This window comes from Podarcis raffonei, chromosome 8 (assembly GCF_027172205.1).
Source record: "Podarcis raffonei isolate rPodRaf1 chromosome 8, rPodRaf1.pri, whole genome shotgun sequence".
Taxonomy (NCBI): Eukaryota; Metazoa; Chordata; class Lepidosauria; order Squamata; family Lacertidae; genus Podarcis; species Podarcis raffonei.
In genome coordinates, this window is record NC_070609.1 from 49,946,742 (window position 1) to 49,962,226 (window position 15,485).

Consider the following 15,485-nt stretch of genomic DNA (forward strand, 5'->3'; position numbering starts at 1 on the left):
TAATTCAAAATACAAACAATGGTAAATTATAAAACAATTTCCCCCCAAAATGACACAAATGATACATGTATGCTGAAATGTGCATGCATATGGTTCATGTGCAGCACCTGACAGTATCTGATTTCCTGGCATTATTTCCGCCTATGTTAGTAGGACACCCCACTCCTGGTTTAGGTGGGGATAAGTAATAAAATAGAACAGAAAAATAGGGAAAGAATGTGGAGTATAAGGAAGTCTTAGAAAGTTCAGATTTTTCCTGTGGTGCTTAAAAAAACCCCCAAAACCAATTGTCAGATTATTTCAAAATTTTCTCATTTGCTGGTGCCCTGAGCTTGTGCTTTTTCTGCCTCTTGGGTAACACAGTTCCCTGGTTCTCACCCAGGATGGGGCCAGTGCTAACCCCAGTAGGCAGTAAGTGACAGGGGACTCTGTCCATTTCCTGACATGGCCAACTCTTCCCTCAAAGCACCCTGCTGATTCCTGGAATCAACTCATTCCAATCTCAAGCAAAGTTTCAGCCTTCGGCATGAGTTTGATATGTTTTTGCTTACATTCTGCTATCAGGGAGAAGCAGCCTTAGTCCTTGGGTTTTGTCACCAAATATTGTAAACGTTTAAATATTTGAACATTGTAATATGAGACTGCAGAGCTTCTGAATCTCACAAGGCTTTTCTCTCTTGCAGGTCCCATGTGGAATCCTGAGATGAACCCCCAACAGGTCTCATATGCAAGTCCTGCCCCATAGCCAGGATGGAACTGGGAGCTGTCCGAGAGGTTGAGGTGCCTCACAGCTGCTGGAGAAGAAGGGATGATGGTTGCCATGGAGGACTCCCATGCTGAGGGGCTGAAGGAAACCAGTTCCTTTTAGGCCTGGTCCTTAGTACCATGATGGGAGAGACACAGCATGCTTATGCCACCAACGATACTGAGCCCAGCGCCCAAGACAAAGATATTGGCTTTGAGCAATTTGGCAAGAAAGACGTGGGCAAATTTGATGGTCAGCTCCAGGAAGGCTCAGAGTCATGTCTCCACACTGGGACTGAGAATGGGTCCAGCTTCACTGGTGTCAAAGACAAGGAGCCGCACAATCAAAGGGAAGCTGTGATCCGGCCTCAGCAAGCAGGCAAGATAGACTTCAAGTCCCTCCACAACAGGCCCAAGTTCCTTAGTGATGGCCCTTGGGGTTCTGTCAAAGGAAGCCCCCAGTCTCCCCCTGGAAAGAGCAGAGCAAGGGATAAGAACAAGCGGTCTGGAAAAGGAGAGCGTGGCCACCAGCAGCTCTATAGACTTACTATCAGCAATGCCAGACCAAACCCCACCATTGGTATTGCTTATCCCCAGCAGAAGGTCACCCCGCCCAAGAAGGTCGAAGTGGGCCGGGGACCCATCTCGGGGAGCTACAGGTTCCACGTCCCCAGCATCCCCGAGAGAGAGGTAGAACTGCAGCAGGAAGACCTCAGTTTCGCACGGTGTTTTCCTGAGGCCCCCTCAAGCCATATCTCCAGCAACTTTACCTCCCCGACACCAACTGCGCGCCCAGCCCATGGCGCAAAGCTTCAGCTGCCAGCCGGTGTTCCTCATGAAAACTCTGGCACCAACGGGCAGCTGCATTATGTGGAGTTCCAGGGTAATGGGAATAGCTCGTGGCCTTTGCCAGAGAAAAGCCTCCCAGGTGCTAACAATGGACTCTCTGCCCCCAAAGCTTGCCCCTTGTTCCCCGAGAGCAGCAAACCTAGCGCACACTGTGTGGGGCCCTTGTCGTTCCAGTACCCCTTCCAGACTTTGCACAGCTCTGCTGGGGACCCTTTCCAAGGCGACATTCATGCTCAAGATTACATCGATGTGTCACTGGCCGCCAGTCAGGCTTCTCATGGTGCTTTTGCCTTCCATCCTTCCTCCAGGGAATGGAAAGAGGAAGCTCTCGCCGGTGGCTCCTATGACCACGTTGGCCCGGAGGGCAGGATGTACGGGTTGGCTCCCCAGCAGGCTCCCTTCCTCCCGTCACAGACTCAAGGGCATTTGCCTTGCTATAAAGGAAGGAATGAACATTCCACTGACCACAATGGTGCTATCTCTCCTTCTGGTGCTATCGACCAAACTTCAAGCACTTTCCAAGAAAACCAAGGCGTTTTCCCACCCAGTTTACACGTCTCTAGTTTGCCAAAGCCGATCGGGAAGAGGCAGTCCTTGTTGACGGACAACGTAGCTAGTCAAAGGATACTGGATCCCGGTGGTGCTCTGAGAAGGAACATGCCACAGGTCTCTCTACCCCAAGTGCACTTTCAGAACAAGCCTTATGGCGACCCCACGGCCAGTGTTGCCAGCCTGGGCTCAGTGCCTTTCGAGAAGAGCCTTCCCACTACTGTGCAAGCCCAACCCCGGCTCTTGCAGTCTTGGGAGGGAGGCAAGAAGGCTTACCCTCCCATGGAACAAAGCTCAACCGTGTACCCAAGCCCTGCTGGGAACCAGCTCTCGTTTGGGTGCCACCCAGGGGCAGAACAGAGGCAGCACATAAAGAAGGCCTGGCAGCAGCTGCGCCTCACCTCCTCAATGCCCGGCCAAGACCGAATTGAGCTGTCAAGGAAGCTGGCCAGCCAGAAGCCACCTTTCCCCCTTGGGGCATCAGACTGGGACAGCAGCAGCAAGGTTCAGAAAAACTCCACTCCCAGCTATCCAAATAAAGCCCTGCTGACTGGGGAGGGAGTCGTCAGGCAGCAGCATGATCCAGGATCAAAGAACTGCACTCCGGCCAACGCTTTTGGCTTTGACGGGCCAAAGGACACGGAACTTCCTGGCATGTGTGTTTCCAGGGGCAAGCCCCTTTTCTTCAGCGTGAGCCAAGCACTGCCGCTAACTTCCTCTCGTCTCTCTTCCAACCCAGCTTTGGTGTTGCCACCGTCGGCCTTGACTGCCTCCCCAGCCGATTCTCCTCTCCCATCACCTGCCCCCCACCCTGCCAGCAGCGGCAGCACCTGCTCATCCCTCTCGCCCACATCAAGCAGCCCTAACAGCCACAGTTTTGAAGATGGCGCTGTGCTGACCACGTCGCCCTTCTTTCACCACCAGTGCCACCCAAAGGATGCCAGTGAGCCTTTCCATGCCTCCGACTCACTGAGCTCCACCGCAATCCACTACCAGACAGCGGACCCTCTCAAGGGCTTTCATCTCTCCCAAGGTGCCTCAAAGGATGAACTCCTCTACAGAGGCGTCCCTGTGGACAGCCACGTCCACAAGCCAGAAGCGGATGCCTCCAAAGGGTGTCTGGAGGGCTTTGAGGCTGAGCTGCCTCCACCACCTTATTCTTCGCATCACTTCCTGGCAAGCACACTGAGCAGCACCAGCCTTGACCAGCTGGATGTCTTCCTGACCTGCAAGCAATGTGACCAGAACTTCAGCACTCTCTCCTCTTTCCTGGACCACCGTCAGTTCTGCAGTTCTCATGCAGCTCTCCAGGGCCCATCAAAAGGCTCTTCCCGGGGGGCAGAGATCCGGAGGCAACATCAGGTGCCTCCTGAGTCCACAAAGCATTCACAAGCTGGCCTGGGCCTCCTGCTGCCTCCTGTTGATTTTGCAGATGGAGAGAGCAAAGGGGAATCCAAGGAGGACCCTCTGAAGGCGAGTCAGCTTAACGGCCTTGCCCCAAACCCCATGCCGCTTAGCGCTTCTGACTTGGAGATAGACGATGCCAAGCTCGACAGTTTGATCACGGAAGCTTTGAATGGACTTGGGTACCAGTCAGATAACCCTGAGATTGACAGCAGCTTCATCGATGTGTTTGCTGATGAAGAATTGGCCTCTGTGAAGGTCACCAATGGTGGGACCACTTACAAAGCAAAAGAGAGCGTTGCTTCGGGGAAGAAAATGAAGCAGCACCCAGGGATGGAGGAGAATGTGAAAATGTTGAGCTGCTATGATGATCATCCCGGCATGGACTTGGCAAAAAGGAAACCACCCGGGAAGCAAAATGGGCATAAAGAGAGAGTGGCGAGCTGGTTTCCAGACCAGGGAGAGGAAAGGCTCGAAACACAGAGCAGCAGGGAGTCCGCTCAGAACAAGGCTAGTGACCTGGCAATGTATGGTGAGGCCAACGTTGATGCAAATGCCCAAACCAAGGTCAGAAAGAAAAACTGCAGGAGCTCCTTTATGCCTCTGAAGCAGGAGGCCAAAACCATGTCAGAGCTGAAGCAGACCAAGAGCCTGAATCGCCCTCCTTCTCCAGGGAACAGCCTACTCTCTGCGAAGGATGCCAAGAAGCGCAAGCTGCGGAGCGGCACCTGGAGCAAGGAGCTCATCCACAAGATTGTCCAGCAGAAGAACAAGCTGCACAAGCTGCACAGCAAGGGCAGCAAAGCTGTGCCGCTCTCCTTGCTTGCTGAGCGGATGCTCCCCGAAGCCAAGGACAGCAAGTTTGGCGAGTACGAATACATCTCGGAATCGGACGACGAGCGCGTGGAATACGCCAAGCGGCACTGCAGGAGGAAGGCGGGGCAGCGGTTCAGCGGGAGGCTGAGGAGCAGCCTCAGTCGGAGGCGCCAAGGGAGAGCAGGGAGGGAGAAGGACAAGGAGCCGGCGTGGAGGTACGGTCAGAGGAGGGGCAGAGAAGAGCCCCAAAGGGCTGCCAGCAAAGAACCTGGAAGTAAAAACGAATGCATGGGCAGAGTGTGGCGCAGGTGCAGCCGCTCTTCCACCAGCAGCTGCCAGAGCACCAGCCTGTCCAGTGAGACGAGCAACAGCCCTCAAAGCACCGAGAGGGCCGATTCTGACACTGAGAAGGAAAGCGAAGAGAGGAAGAGGTTGCTGCACGCCACACCACATCCACGAGAGCAGCCGGACATTCCTGAGAAAGAAGCGGTAGGAGGAAGAAGCCAAAGAATGACCTCTGAGTTGTCCAGAGAGCGAGGCAGCGTCAACTCACCCCCAGTTCAGGCAGCAGGTTTCCAGGTGCATCAGAGCCCCAGCATGTCCCCAGTCCCTTGCACAAATGGAGACAAAGGTTTGCTCCGGGCCAAGGGGAAGAGCTATCACAGCAGTGGCCTTCTTAACCAGAACCCCACTGGGCTCTTTGGCACTGAGGATGCAGAACAGTCCCACGGGGGATCCAGACACAATGATGATAAGCCCCTGGCTGCACCGAAAGACGCCGAGCAATGTTCGCTGGAAAGGAATCAGTGCTGGCCCCAGTTTGCTGCCTACAATGGAGAGGCCTTGAAATACCACCTGGACGAGCTCAGTGGCCCATCCTCTGATGGCAGCCATGACATCCCCAGTGACAAGAGCAACAGCTATGAACAAGTAGACCTCAAGTGTTCAAAGAAACCATTGATTGTGGCTCCAATCAGCTGTTTCCGAGACAATCCCATGGGCATAGGGATAGCCAGGAAAGGAGCTGCTGCGCTCGTTGATGCTGCTGGTTCATTTTATGACTGCAAAGGGTTATCTAACAGCTTTGAGTCATCGGGCCTTTTCTCGGATGCCCCAGGTGTGGAACCATCACACAGCAGCAATGTGTTCCTGTGCCAGGGGGGCATTGACCTCAGCTCATTCAAACAGAAGCACCCTGAGATCACGCCCTACGAAGGTGATAATCATGAACAAAGCAAAGTCCCCTCACCTCTTAGCTTTGATTCTTCATCAGTATTCGGGGAGCTGCCTGTGGCCGAGTTTGACGCCACCTTATATGATGGTGTGGTATCAAGCAAGGACAATTATGTGGCCTTTGAGTGTGCTGGCCATCATCAGCTCAGCAAAACCACCCCCTTTGACCAGCAGTATTCTCCATTCCCACAAGAGAAAGACTGGAATCTGATGGAGGGGACATCCCCAGTTTTGCCAGAAGACATTGCCCAGTTTCACAGCCTCCCTGTTGAAAAAACAGCCGCTAAAAGGTACCCTGGCGAGATCAACCAAATCCCTTTAGCCGAAAGGATGGCTGATTACAGTATGGCTTTCATGAGCACTATCTCAGATGACGAGCTCGAGATCAAAAGGTTAGTCACTGAGTTGGAAAGCCAGCTGCAAGCAAACAAACTGAACATGGAAGTATCCGATGAACACCAAGCCCCCAGACAACCTACCAGCACAGATAAGAAGGAAGCCACCCACCAGTTTTCACTCTTAACCCTCGACCAGGAAAGCAATGGGAAAGGGCTGTTCCTAACAGAAGCCGAGTTTGAGAAAGCAAGCCTCCTTTCTACAAAAGCCTGTGTCTGTGAAAACTCAGGGAATGAGAAAAGTCTCCTTGCAACTTTAGATAGCAAGTACAGAAGCCACAGGGACCCTTGGCCATGTCCGGTGCCATTCAGCCCAATACACTCCACCATGCACACACCATCTGCCGCTGATCTGATTTTGGGAGGTCCTTTTAACTCCAAAGAGGACCAAGACAAGCTTCATGACAACCTGAAGGGTATTGAAATCTCTGAGGAAGATGACTTCAGTGAAATGCAGGCTGCACCTGCCAGAATCATGCCAGATCCATGCTCTTCAGGCATCTCTGACGATTTGCGAGTTCCAAGCTACACAGAGCATTTGATACAAAGCCCTGATCCATTGTTCCCTAAAACTCTAGAGGCAGCTGAGCTAAATGCACATGAGCCTTTGCCTCTGAGAGGGGAGGCATTTGCAGAACTGCCACCAAAGGAAAAATCTTTTGATGGCGCTGCTGAGTTGGAAACGTACGGGCAGCAAGTTCTGTGTTTGAAGCCAGATTTTGGACTACAAGATGTTGGTGGTCCAGAGCTTGATGGCAACTTGCCCTCTAGTGCCCAAAGCATCAAGGACCCAGAAATGCTGGAGAGCATCACACTCTTCCCAAGGGATGAGGATGGATCTGCCCTTCTGGATAAGTCCCGACAGACTGTTTGCCACTCTCCAGCCCTACACAATAAAGCTGGAGATGGGAAAATGCTGGTTTTTGACACATTGCCATTTTCGAAGGAGATGAATGGGGAGGTAGAAGATGTGTCTGCTCCCCAGGAGAAGGCAGGCAACCCATTGCAGCAGCTGCAGTTGTTTGTGGCCAGGACGGCCAAAAGCAACGAGGAGGACTTGCTGATGCCATGCTTCCCAGCCCTGCAGCCCACCTCCCACTTGCCTGCAAGTGTTGACATTCAGTCTGAACAGGAAGAGGCATCTATGGGCCCTGTTGCAAGTGAGGAGGTGGCTGAAAGTCCCACAGTGAAGGAAAGGAAGAGCTCCCTGGGAGACGAATCTGAGAACAGGACCAAGGCATCTGATTCAACTGAACTATTTTTTGAACCAGGCAAACAGGCAGAATATCTTGGTGAAAGGGCTCCCTGCACTACAGAGCAACCAGCCCTTCAGAGCCCTGAAAGACACAATCCCATTGCAGAGGAGAAGGAGCAGGAGCAGCACCTAAAAGATGACTGTTTTGAGGTGGTGAGTGACATTAAACTGTGTGCAGGTGGCATTTCCCCAGTGCACAGACACCTCTCACCACTCAGCGGCTCAATGGTGACCTCATTGCTAAGGGAAGAGAGAACGCAAGGCTGTCAAGGTACAGGAGAGGTGGTAGAAGATCAGCAGAATGCAACCCTGGCATTTAGGAGCCACAGAAAATCCCCCTTAAGCTCTGGATCATTTGAAAATGAAACACCAGGCTGTGCTTTGCCAGCCACACTCAAGGGACTTGTGGCTCACTGCACACCTTGGGGTGAAGCCTGCTGTGAGGATCAAGTGTTGTGTGCTGCAGAAGTCCACCAGATGGAAAGGAGTGGTGATCAGGTGGGACAGTTGCAATGTCATGTGACTTTGGCTCCCAGCAACTCACCTGAAAATCAACATCAGGATGATTACTCTTTGCATGGGAGAGGTTTCTGCTTGGGAACCAGCCCAGTTTCAGAAGAATGCCAGAACTTGGAGGAGCAAGCCAGCCACTGTGCAGAAGCTTTGTCTCTGGAAGTCAGCTTGGCTAGTCAGAAAGAAGTGCTGAAAAGTGACCCAGGCAGTGTAACACTCTCTGACTTTGGAGTACCACCATCTGAAGAGAGTCTGATTGCTGCTGGGGAGCAGCAGATTCCCCTTGTGTGCAGGTGCTCCTCTATTGCTGAGAAGACTGTTGTTGGGAATCCCATGCAGGATTATTCGGAGCACCAAGAATGGACAGAAGCACCACAATTTCTACCCAGCATGCTCCCTTGTGGTGCCACCTCTCCTGTGCTGTCAGATATGATCAGTAGTAGTCAACAGCAAATTGAAGAAGATGCCACCAGCACCTTGGCAGTACCTGAAAAGGTTGTCCGTACACCACCTGCCTCTTCCCTGTGCTCTGGCGACCTGGCAGCTCCTCCTGTAGAGATACAAATACCCTTGAAATTACAAGCCAACAGCTGCACATCTCCCAGCCTGCTACCTTCTAAAAATAATGATATTCCCGAAGAACTATCCAAGCATCCAGGTCATGAAGACAGTGGCATGTGCTCTGTGACGGATGTGATTACCTGTTCTCAGTCAGCATCCTTGCAAAACATCATGCTTGACCAGCCTGCATCAGAGACAGATTCTGCTCAGCTTACAAATACAAAGACGAATCAAAACAGGGAGTTAATGTCAAAGCCTCAGGGGCCAAAGGAGGCTCAGATTTGCCTCCAGAAAGGCAGCAAAGATCAAGCTCAACCAGAGATCCTTAATGATCAAGAGATGGCCACTGCTGACCTTGCAGGAACAGCTAATGCCAGTGAGACCACAGAGACTGGGATCAAGAAGGCTTCACAAGACATGGACAGCAGAGGCGACAGTTTGAAGAATGAAGGCTCTGAGAGTGTGAAAGGGTACATTAGCTACACAGAACAAGAGGAGGGCAATGATGAAAGTCTGAAAGGTGATTTCAAGACCAAGCAAGCAAAAGAAAAGAAGGGGAAAGGACTGCAAGTCACCTGTGATATTTGCACAGTTCGTTTTAGAACCAAAACTGGGTTGATGAGACACAAAACTGTGAAACATCAGGAGAAAAAGGAGACCACTCCGTTGCCAGGCCTGGACTGTGCTCCACTGGAAAAGGCATTCACGGCAAGCAAGCAACTCTCTCGGAGAAACAGCAGGGCTTCCATCAAAGAGAGAGCAAGCAGCTCACACCTGTCAAAAGCAGGCGTTAGCCAACCATTTCCCAAATCCTGCAGGAGCCAAAGGAAAGAGCCCAGTCCAGAGATCCAAGAAGTTGTTAGTAAGGTGCTCGGTGAAATAAGTGTGATTTCATTTGATGTAACCCAGGAACTCCAAAGTACAGATGTTCCAAATGAAGACATGAAAACGACGTCGCTAAGGACAGAGGCAGAGAGATTGGGCAACTCAGCACCTGGCTCTAAACCAGGGCCAGACACAGGAGGGAAAGACAAAGAGGCTGGTGCTGGTGGGTTGGGCAGTTTTGCCAGGAAGAAATTGAAGGAAAAGGCAATAAAAGCCAAAGTATTTCCCAATGAAACCATTGAATCTTCTCATCTAGAGAGTGAGATCCCTGAGCTTCGCTCCACAATGATTCCCTGCACTGTCAACCTCCTTCTGACCACTGTCTCTAAAGAACTGGAGAGCAGCACTCCATCACCTGGCCTCCAAGAGCAGGCAAGGGCACAGTCACCATTGCCACTTCACCCTCCAATAGTCAAGGACTTGGAAGAAGTTGGTGAAAAGACATCATCAGCCCAAGAGATGGCTGGGCAAGAGCTTCTTCAGGATGTAGGGAGCTGTAATGAGCAATTGGTGGATCCAGGGTTGAAAGGACACTTGCCAGAGAAGTGGATGAGCAGGTACCCAAAACAAGTTGAGGAAAGGTTGAGCAATGTCTGTGAAGAACCAGGTGAGGATATCAGCATGGAAAAACCAGAGTCATCTGAAGAGAATCCACCCAAAGAGATTTGCTGTAGAAATCAAAAGAGGCCATCAATGTATACACCAAGTCCCAACAGCCTCCAGCAGTCCTGCCATGCTGGAGCAGTTGAAGAGGACTTCCCTGAAATCATATCAGAAAAAGCTTCCAGTGGTGTCCCTTATCCCATGGAGTCCAAGCCTTTGAGGATGGAAGAGCTTCAGATGAGGAATGAATCTCAGGGGGATGAGGGTCCAGACCTGCAGAGTTTGTTTGATGATGACTCCACGTTTTCACAACTCTTCCCCAGGAATGACCGGTTTGCCCATCGGAAGTGCAGGCGGGTGTATGGAAAGCGGACCAAGAAGCCCAAACCTGTCATAGAAGTGAACCCCAGGCCAGAAGGCATGGTGGGTCTCTTTACAACCAGGATGGCTTCAGATCTAGGAGAAACCAGCTCTTTCTGTGTCACCAGGGAGGACCCTTGTGAGTACGACACCATCTCCATTGATGATGCTCTGACTCTCAACATGTGTCATGGCAGCAAAGCAATAGTAAGTGATGTCAATTCCGGATCTACCAAAAAGGTTCTGCAGCCAGAGGATGCCAGGCAAAGGGAGGACATTACTGATTTGAAGAGCGATGGCACAATAAGGAGTCCAACAGAGGATCTTCCAAGCTTGAGTAGTTGGGGTAGTCTTGAGAAGAAGACGGAAGGCATTTCTGTTGACAGAACATTGCTCAGCCCATCCGTGGAACTGACAAATGGGCAATCATCAATGGCTCCCAGTCCAGAACCTCCTGACCTGGAAGAAGAATCCTATGACACTAGGATGAATGAAAATCCTGGCTTGTCTGAGTTTCATACAATTGATATGGATATGTTGAGCACAAAGTTTGAGATGAGAGATGTGTGCTTCTACAGCATTGGGGAAGATCATCTCAGCCACACTGATGATGAATGCACCTCAGGGTTCAAGCCACCATCTCCAGCCCAGCAAGGCAGACCCATCAAAAATAAGCTAGGAGAAGGAAAGCAGGGGAAAACCCGTAGCGACTTGAATCTCAAGGCTAAAGACAAGCAATACAAGTGCAAGGTGTGTTTCCAGTGGTTCCTCACTTTAGGGGAGCTGGACTTCCACAAGCTCACTCACAACCCTTCTCCTCCACCAACATGCTACATGTGTGTCCAGAGGAAGTTCAGCTCCCGGGAGCAGCTAAGGGACCATTTGAAGGAGAAGCATGCCAAGAACAAAGCCGGCTTGTGGGCCTGTGGGATGTGCCTGAAGGAAATATCTGATGTCTGGATGTACAATGAGCACTTACGAGAGCATGCCACTCAATTTGCCCGGAAAGGCCAGGCTCAGAAATCTGTCCTGGGTGGGTTGCCCAGCTGCTTCAGTGATGATGATGATGCTGTCACGCATTTCCTGAACTCTATCATATGCCGGAAACCCAACAAATCAGCCAAGCATGCTGAGCCTGGCAGCAAAGCACCTGCTTGCAAAGAGAGCAAAAGTCCCAAGGAGCCCCAAGGAGGGCAAGAAGTGACTGTCAACAACACCTTGGAGGTCCCACTAAGAACCAAGCCAACTGTTGCCTCTCCCAAAGCAACAGCCCCATCTCCCGACCCTGCCCCTAAAGCTGAAGGGGCTCCAAAGTTGGCTCCCATGCACCCAGAATGCAAAGATCCCTCTCGAGATTGCCATCACTGTGGGAAGCAGTTCCCCAAGCCCTTCAAGCTCCAGCGCCACCTGGTGGTGCACAGCTTGCAGAAGATCTATCTGTGCCACAAATGCCCGATGTTCTACCAGGAGACCAAAGAGCTTCGGAACCACCTCAGCCAAGAGCATGGAACAGCCGAGGAAGCAGACATCAAGCACACCACGCTCTATGCCTGTGAGCTCTGTGCGGATGTCATGCATGTCATCAAGAAGTCTTTCATCTGCAGCACCTGCAACTACACCTTCTCCAAAAAGGAGCAGTATGACCGGCACATGGAGAAGCACCTGGTGGGGAGCAGCAAGACCTTCCGATTCCGAGGAGTGATGCGGCCAGGAGTCTCGGCCAAGGACGGGGATAAGAAAGTAAAAGAGGAAGGACACCTGCGGGAAGACATACCAGCAGCCAAAAAGAAAAAGATGGTCCATCGCAACACCTTGCTTGCACCAGGCTTACCTGTGCAGGCAGATTGCACCTGTGTCCCCCAACTAGGGAGTGAACCTCTGCTGTCTCCAAATGAGCCTCTATCCACAGCAGCCAATGTGGCCACAACACCTCGACCCCAGACCTCCGTAAAAACAGAAGACCTGGTGGGCCGCTACTCCAGTCTCCTGGGTGAAATTGCAAAAACCCAGTGTGATGGTCTGCCTCCACCTCTACCAGTTTTGCCCCAGGATGAATCAGGTGGCCCAGAACTCAAGCCCACCACTGCACTTTCTGCAAGACAGCTGGTGAAAGGAGACTCCCTCGGCGACACTCCACCTCCTTCCATAGACTCTCCTGATGCAGTTAGTATTGATCTGGCCAGCTTAACACATAAGCAAACAGCAGCACCAACACAAAAGCTGCCTCCAATTCATCTCTCTGAGAAGCACAGCAAGGAGGCAGTGGCCCCAGAAAAAGTCACCTCTAACGGCAAAAGTGAACATGCCATGGGAACCTGGGACAGCCAACATTTCCAAGAAGAACCTGTGAGCAAGATGCCTGACCTTTCTGCTGCAAATCTGGGGGCAACAGAATGCAAGGGGACTCCCAAAACAGAGTGGAGTGGCAATCCTGATCTAAGTGATACAGCTCCTCAGGAAAGTGCCACCAAGATGCACTTAGCTGAAGCGACCTTCCACATGTTCCTGCTGAAGGACAAGACCTCCTCACTTGCCCTCAACCGGTCTGCCAAAGAGATGCCTTCAAAGAAGGTCACAGGTGGGCAGACCTATGCCGAGAACGACCCCAGTGTCCATTGCTCCCTGGGCAGTGCAGAAGAGGCTCAGAAGCCACCACTCTTAAAAGACAAGGCTCTCCCAGAGATGGGTGCTGCTTATTCCAGAGATAACGGCACCAGTGTTGGCATCAAAGAGATGGGAAGCAACCCTGTCAAGCCTGTGAGCGGCCACCTCCGGAGCGAGGTGGGAAGTGCCCAGGCAAAGCACAGCCACCCTGACCTGAGCAAATGCCCAGAGAGACCCATTGCTAATGGGCTGACCAAGCTTCACCCCAAAAAGCGGAAAGAACACAAATCCACTCACAAAGGAAGCTCAGCCTCCCGTGAGAACATTGAGGGGGATGGCAACAAGAAGAAAAAAGCCCGGACGCCAGATGCTGGGAGGAGCGACGCCGCTGGAGGGTTCAAAAGGGCTGATTGGCCCAACAGTGATGCTTTTGCTCTTTCCCCCCGGAGGAGGGACCCTCACTGCAACAAACTGAGCCCTACGCTCAAGGTGTCCATGGCTGGCGGCCAGCTCAAAAAGATGGTGCTTGACCAATGCTTTCAGAAGAAGGCAGAGATCCGCCACGCCAATGGAGACCTGAAACGCAAGAAGGACCTCTTGGCCGGCAAGGCCTTCCACCACCCCCTTTTAGCCAAAGACCCCTCTGCCTCCCTGCCAGGCTCTTTGAGCCGGCACAGAGCTGTCCAAGGTGCTAAGCTGCCCGACTCTCACAATTACAGGACAGCTGAATCCCAGAACAATCTCCTAAGCCAACTGTTTGGGCAGAAATTAAGTAGCTTTAAAATTCCTTTAAGAAGAGATACTTCTGAGTAATTTATGAAAGTGACTTATGGTGATCCTTCGCTGCTTTCATTGGGGTTTGCAGGGGGGGGGAGAGAAATTATCAAAGCATTAAATTCGTTTGTGTAGCGTGATTTCTCTGTCTAGCTTAAATGAACTTGCACTGCAGCCTCTGAAATAGTTTTGCTTTGTGTCTTGCTAATCTACTTTAATTCACCTGATTTATCATGCAAATGCTAGAACTTTGATGTTGCTGATGATGTTCATGAACTAAAACTGTAATCGCTTTGGGCAGAGTGAAGCGTCAAGAGGAAATGCTTTATTGGAGAAGTGCTGAGGTTATAAGGATACTTGCAAATCCCAGCCCCTTTTCAGACTGTCTCTGTTATCTTTGTACAAAGTACTTGAAGAGATGAACTTCATTCCAGAGACGTCTTATTCATAAGGTGCAGCACACTGTAGAAAGCATTTTTTCCTCCTCCCAAAGATTTTGCACAAATAATCCCGAACGATTTCATTTAATTGGGAGCCAGCCTAAGAAATAACAATTTTAAAAAATTAAATTAAGAAGGAAGCGGGCCACAGTTTTGACAGACAGACATTTCCAAGAATGTGGCATTAAGAACTGCCATGCAGCATTTGGAAAGTTACTGCCTTTATTAGACCACTGTAGATGTTGCTAAAAGAGGGTTATATTTTTTATTTTTGCAAAGAGAAATGTACACGCCTTCCCCTCTAACCTAGCTAAACTGCACCTTGAAGATTTGTGACATAGTTTTTTTATTATTGTTTTTAATTATTAATATTTTCCAGTGAGAAAACTGCCAACTTACATCTTCCCCACTCCCCTGCAGTACTGTGTCTCAAGGACCTGTAAGGTATCATTTTTATATTAAAAACAAACCAACAAACTCTTACTGTATTGAGGTAGTTGCTAGACTTGGTATGGGCTTTACACTATGCAGTTAAACTGGTGCTATTTTTATTTTCATAATGTGAATACAGACAGGAACACACACACACACGAGTCAAGGAAGAGGGAGAAACTTGTGAAAGAAGTAAACAGTTGCCTGTCTAAACCTAACACGGAGAGTGCAGGATGGTGTTCTGACAATGCTCCTCCTGCGACGCTAATACTCTGCAGTGTATGCAGCAAAGGTTACATCTTGAGGCTTGAATCTCAGGTGCAAAAGGCGACTTGGAGGATAATCAGCTGTTAATAGGGACCTCCATGTTTGATAAAGAGGAGGAGACAATGCACTGAAGGGGTTAAGGGGGGCACGCTCTCAGAGTAATTTGCGTGTGTCTTGCAAACTATATGTGTTTCATTTTTTTTAAGGAATTAAATGGCTTTATCCTGTTAATATGTACCTTTACAGTTCTTTGTGTAAAAAAAAAGTAGGTTAATTATACGTCAGGTGCAATGCATTATGTTAAAAGTTTTTATTTTGATATTTGTCAGAGAACAGAGAAAAGTACAGAAGATGCCATTTTTTAAATAATAAAAAAGATGTTGTAAAGGTGCTATTTGAGCACCTCTGCCTCTTTTAATATTGTTGAATAAAGTATGAGATGAACATAATGCTGTGGTACTGTAAAACGGGGCCCGGATTTATCTTCTCAAATATAGTCCAATATTTTCACAGAAGCTCACCGGTCTGTGTGGCGTTTTTCAGACAGTCTGCCTTCTATTCATTTCTCGTCCTTTGGGGATGCAGTGAGTGTGGGAAGGTGGTTCCCTGGTAGGCAGGACTGGACTACCATGTAACAACTGAAATTGCGTTACGGGGGGTTGGACTAGATGACCCATGGGGTCTCTTCCAACTCTACAGTTCTATGATTCTGGGTTAGTGTTCTTCTGTTAACAAAGAGCAGCCAGCACATGACTTGGGATGTTGTGATGCCATTGTCAAATAATAGAAAAGGTTTTCAGA

General features: G+C 50.3%; 1 protein-coding gene across 2 annotated transcripts in view; it reads left to right on the forward strand.

The window, feature by feature from the left end:
* ZNF469 (zinc finger protein 469) overlaps positions 1-15,133 on the forward strand; it is a 245,244-nt gene extending 230,111 nt beyond the window's left edge. For both annotated transcript variants that reach the window (XM_053399953.1, XM_053399954.1), the window contains one exon: positions 684-15,133. In XM_053399953.1, coding sequence (XP_053255928.1) covers positions 886-13,584 — 12,699 coding nt within the window. In that variant the 5' untranslated portion in view covers positions 684-885 and the 3' untranslated portion in view covers positions 13,585-15,133. The remainder of the gene's footprint in view (positions 1-683) is intronic.
* The last annotated feature ends 352 nt before the right edge of the window (positions 15,134-15,485 follow it).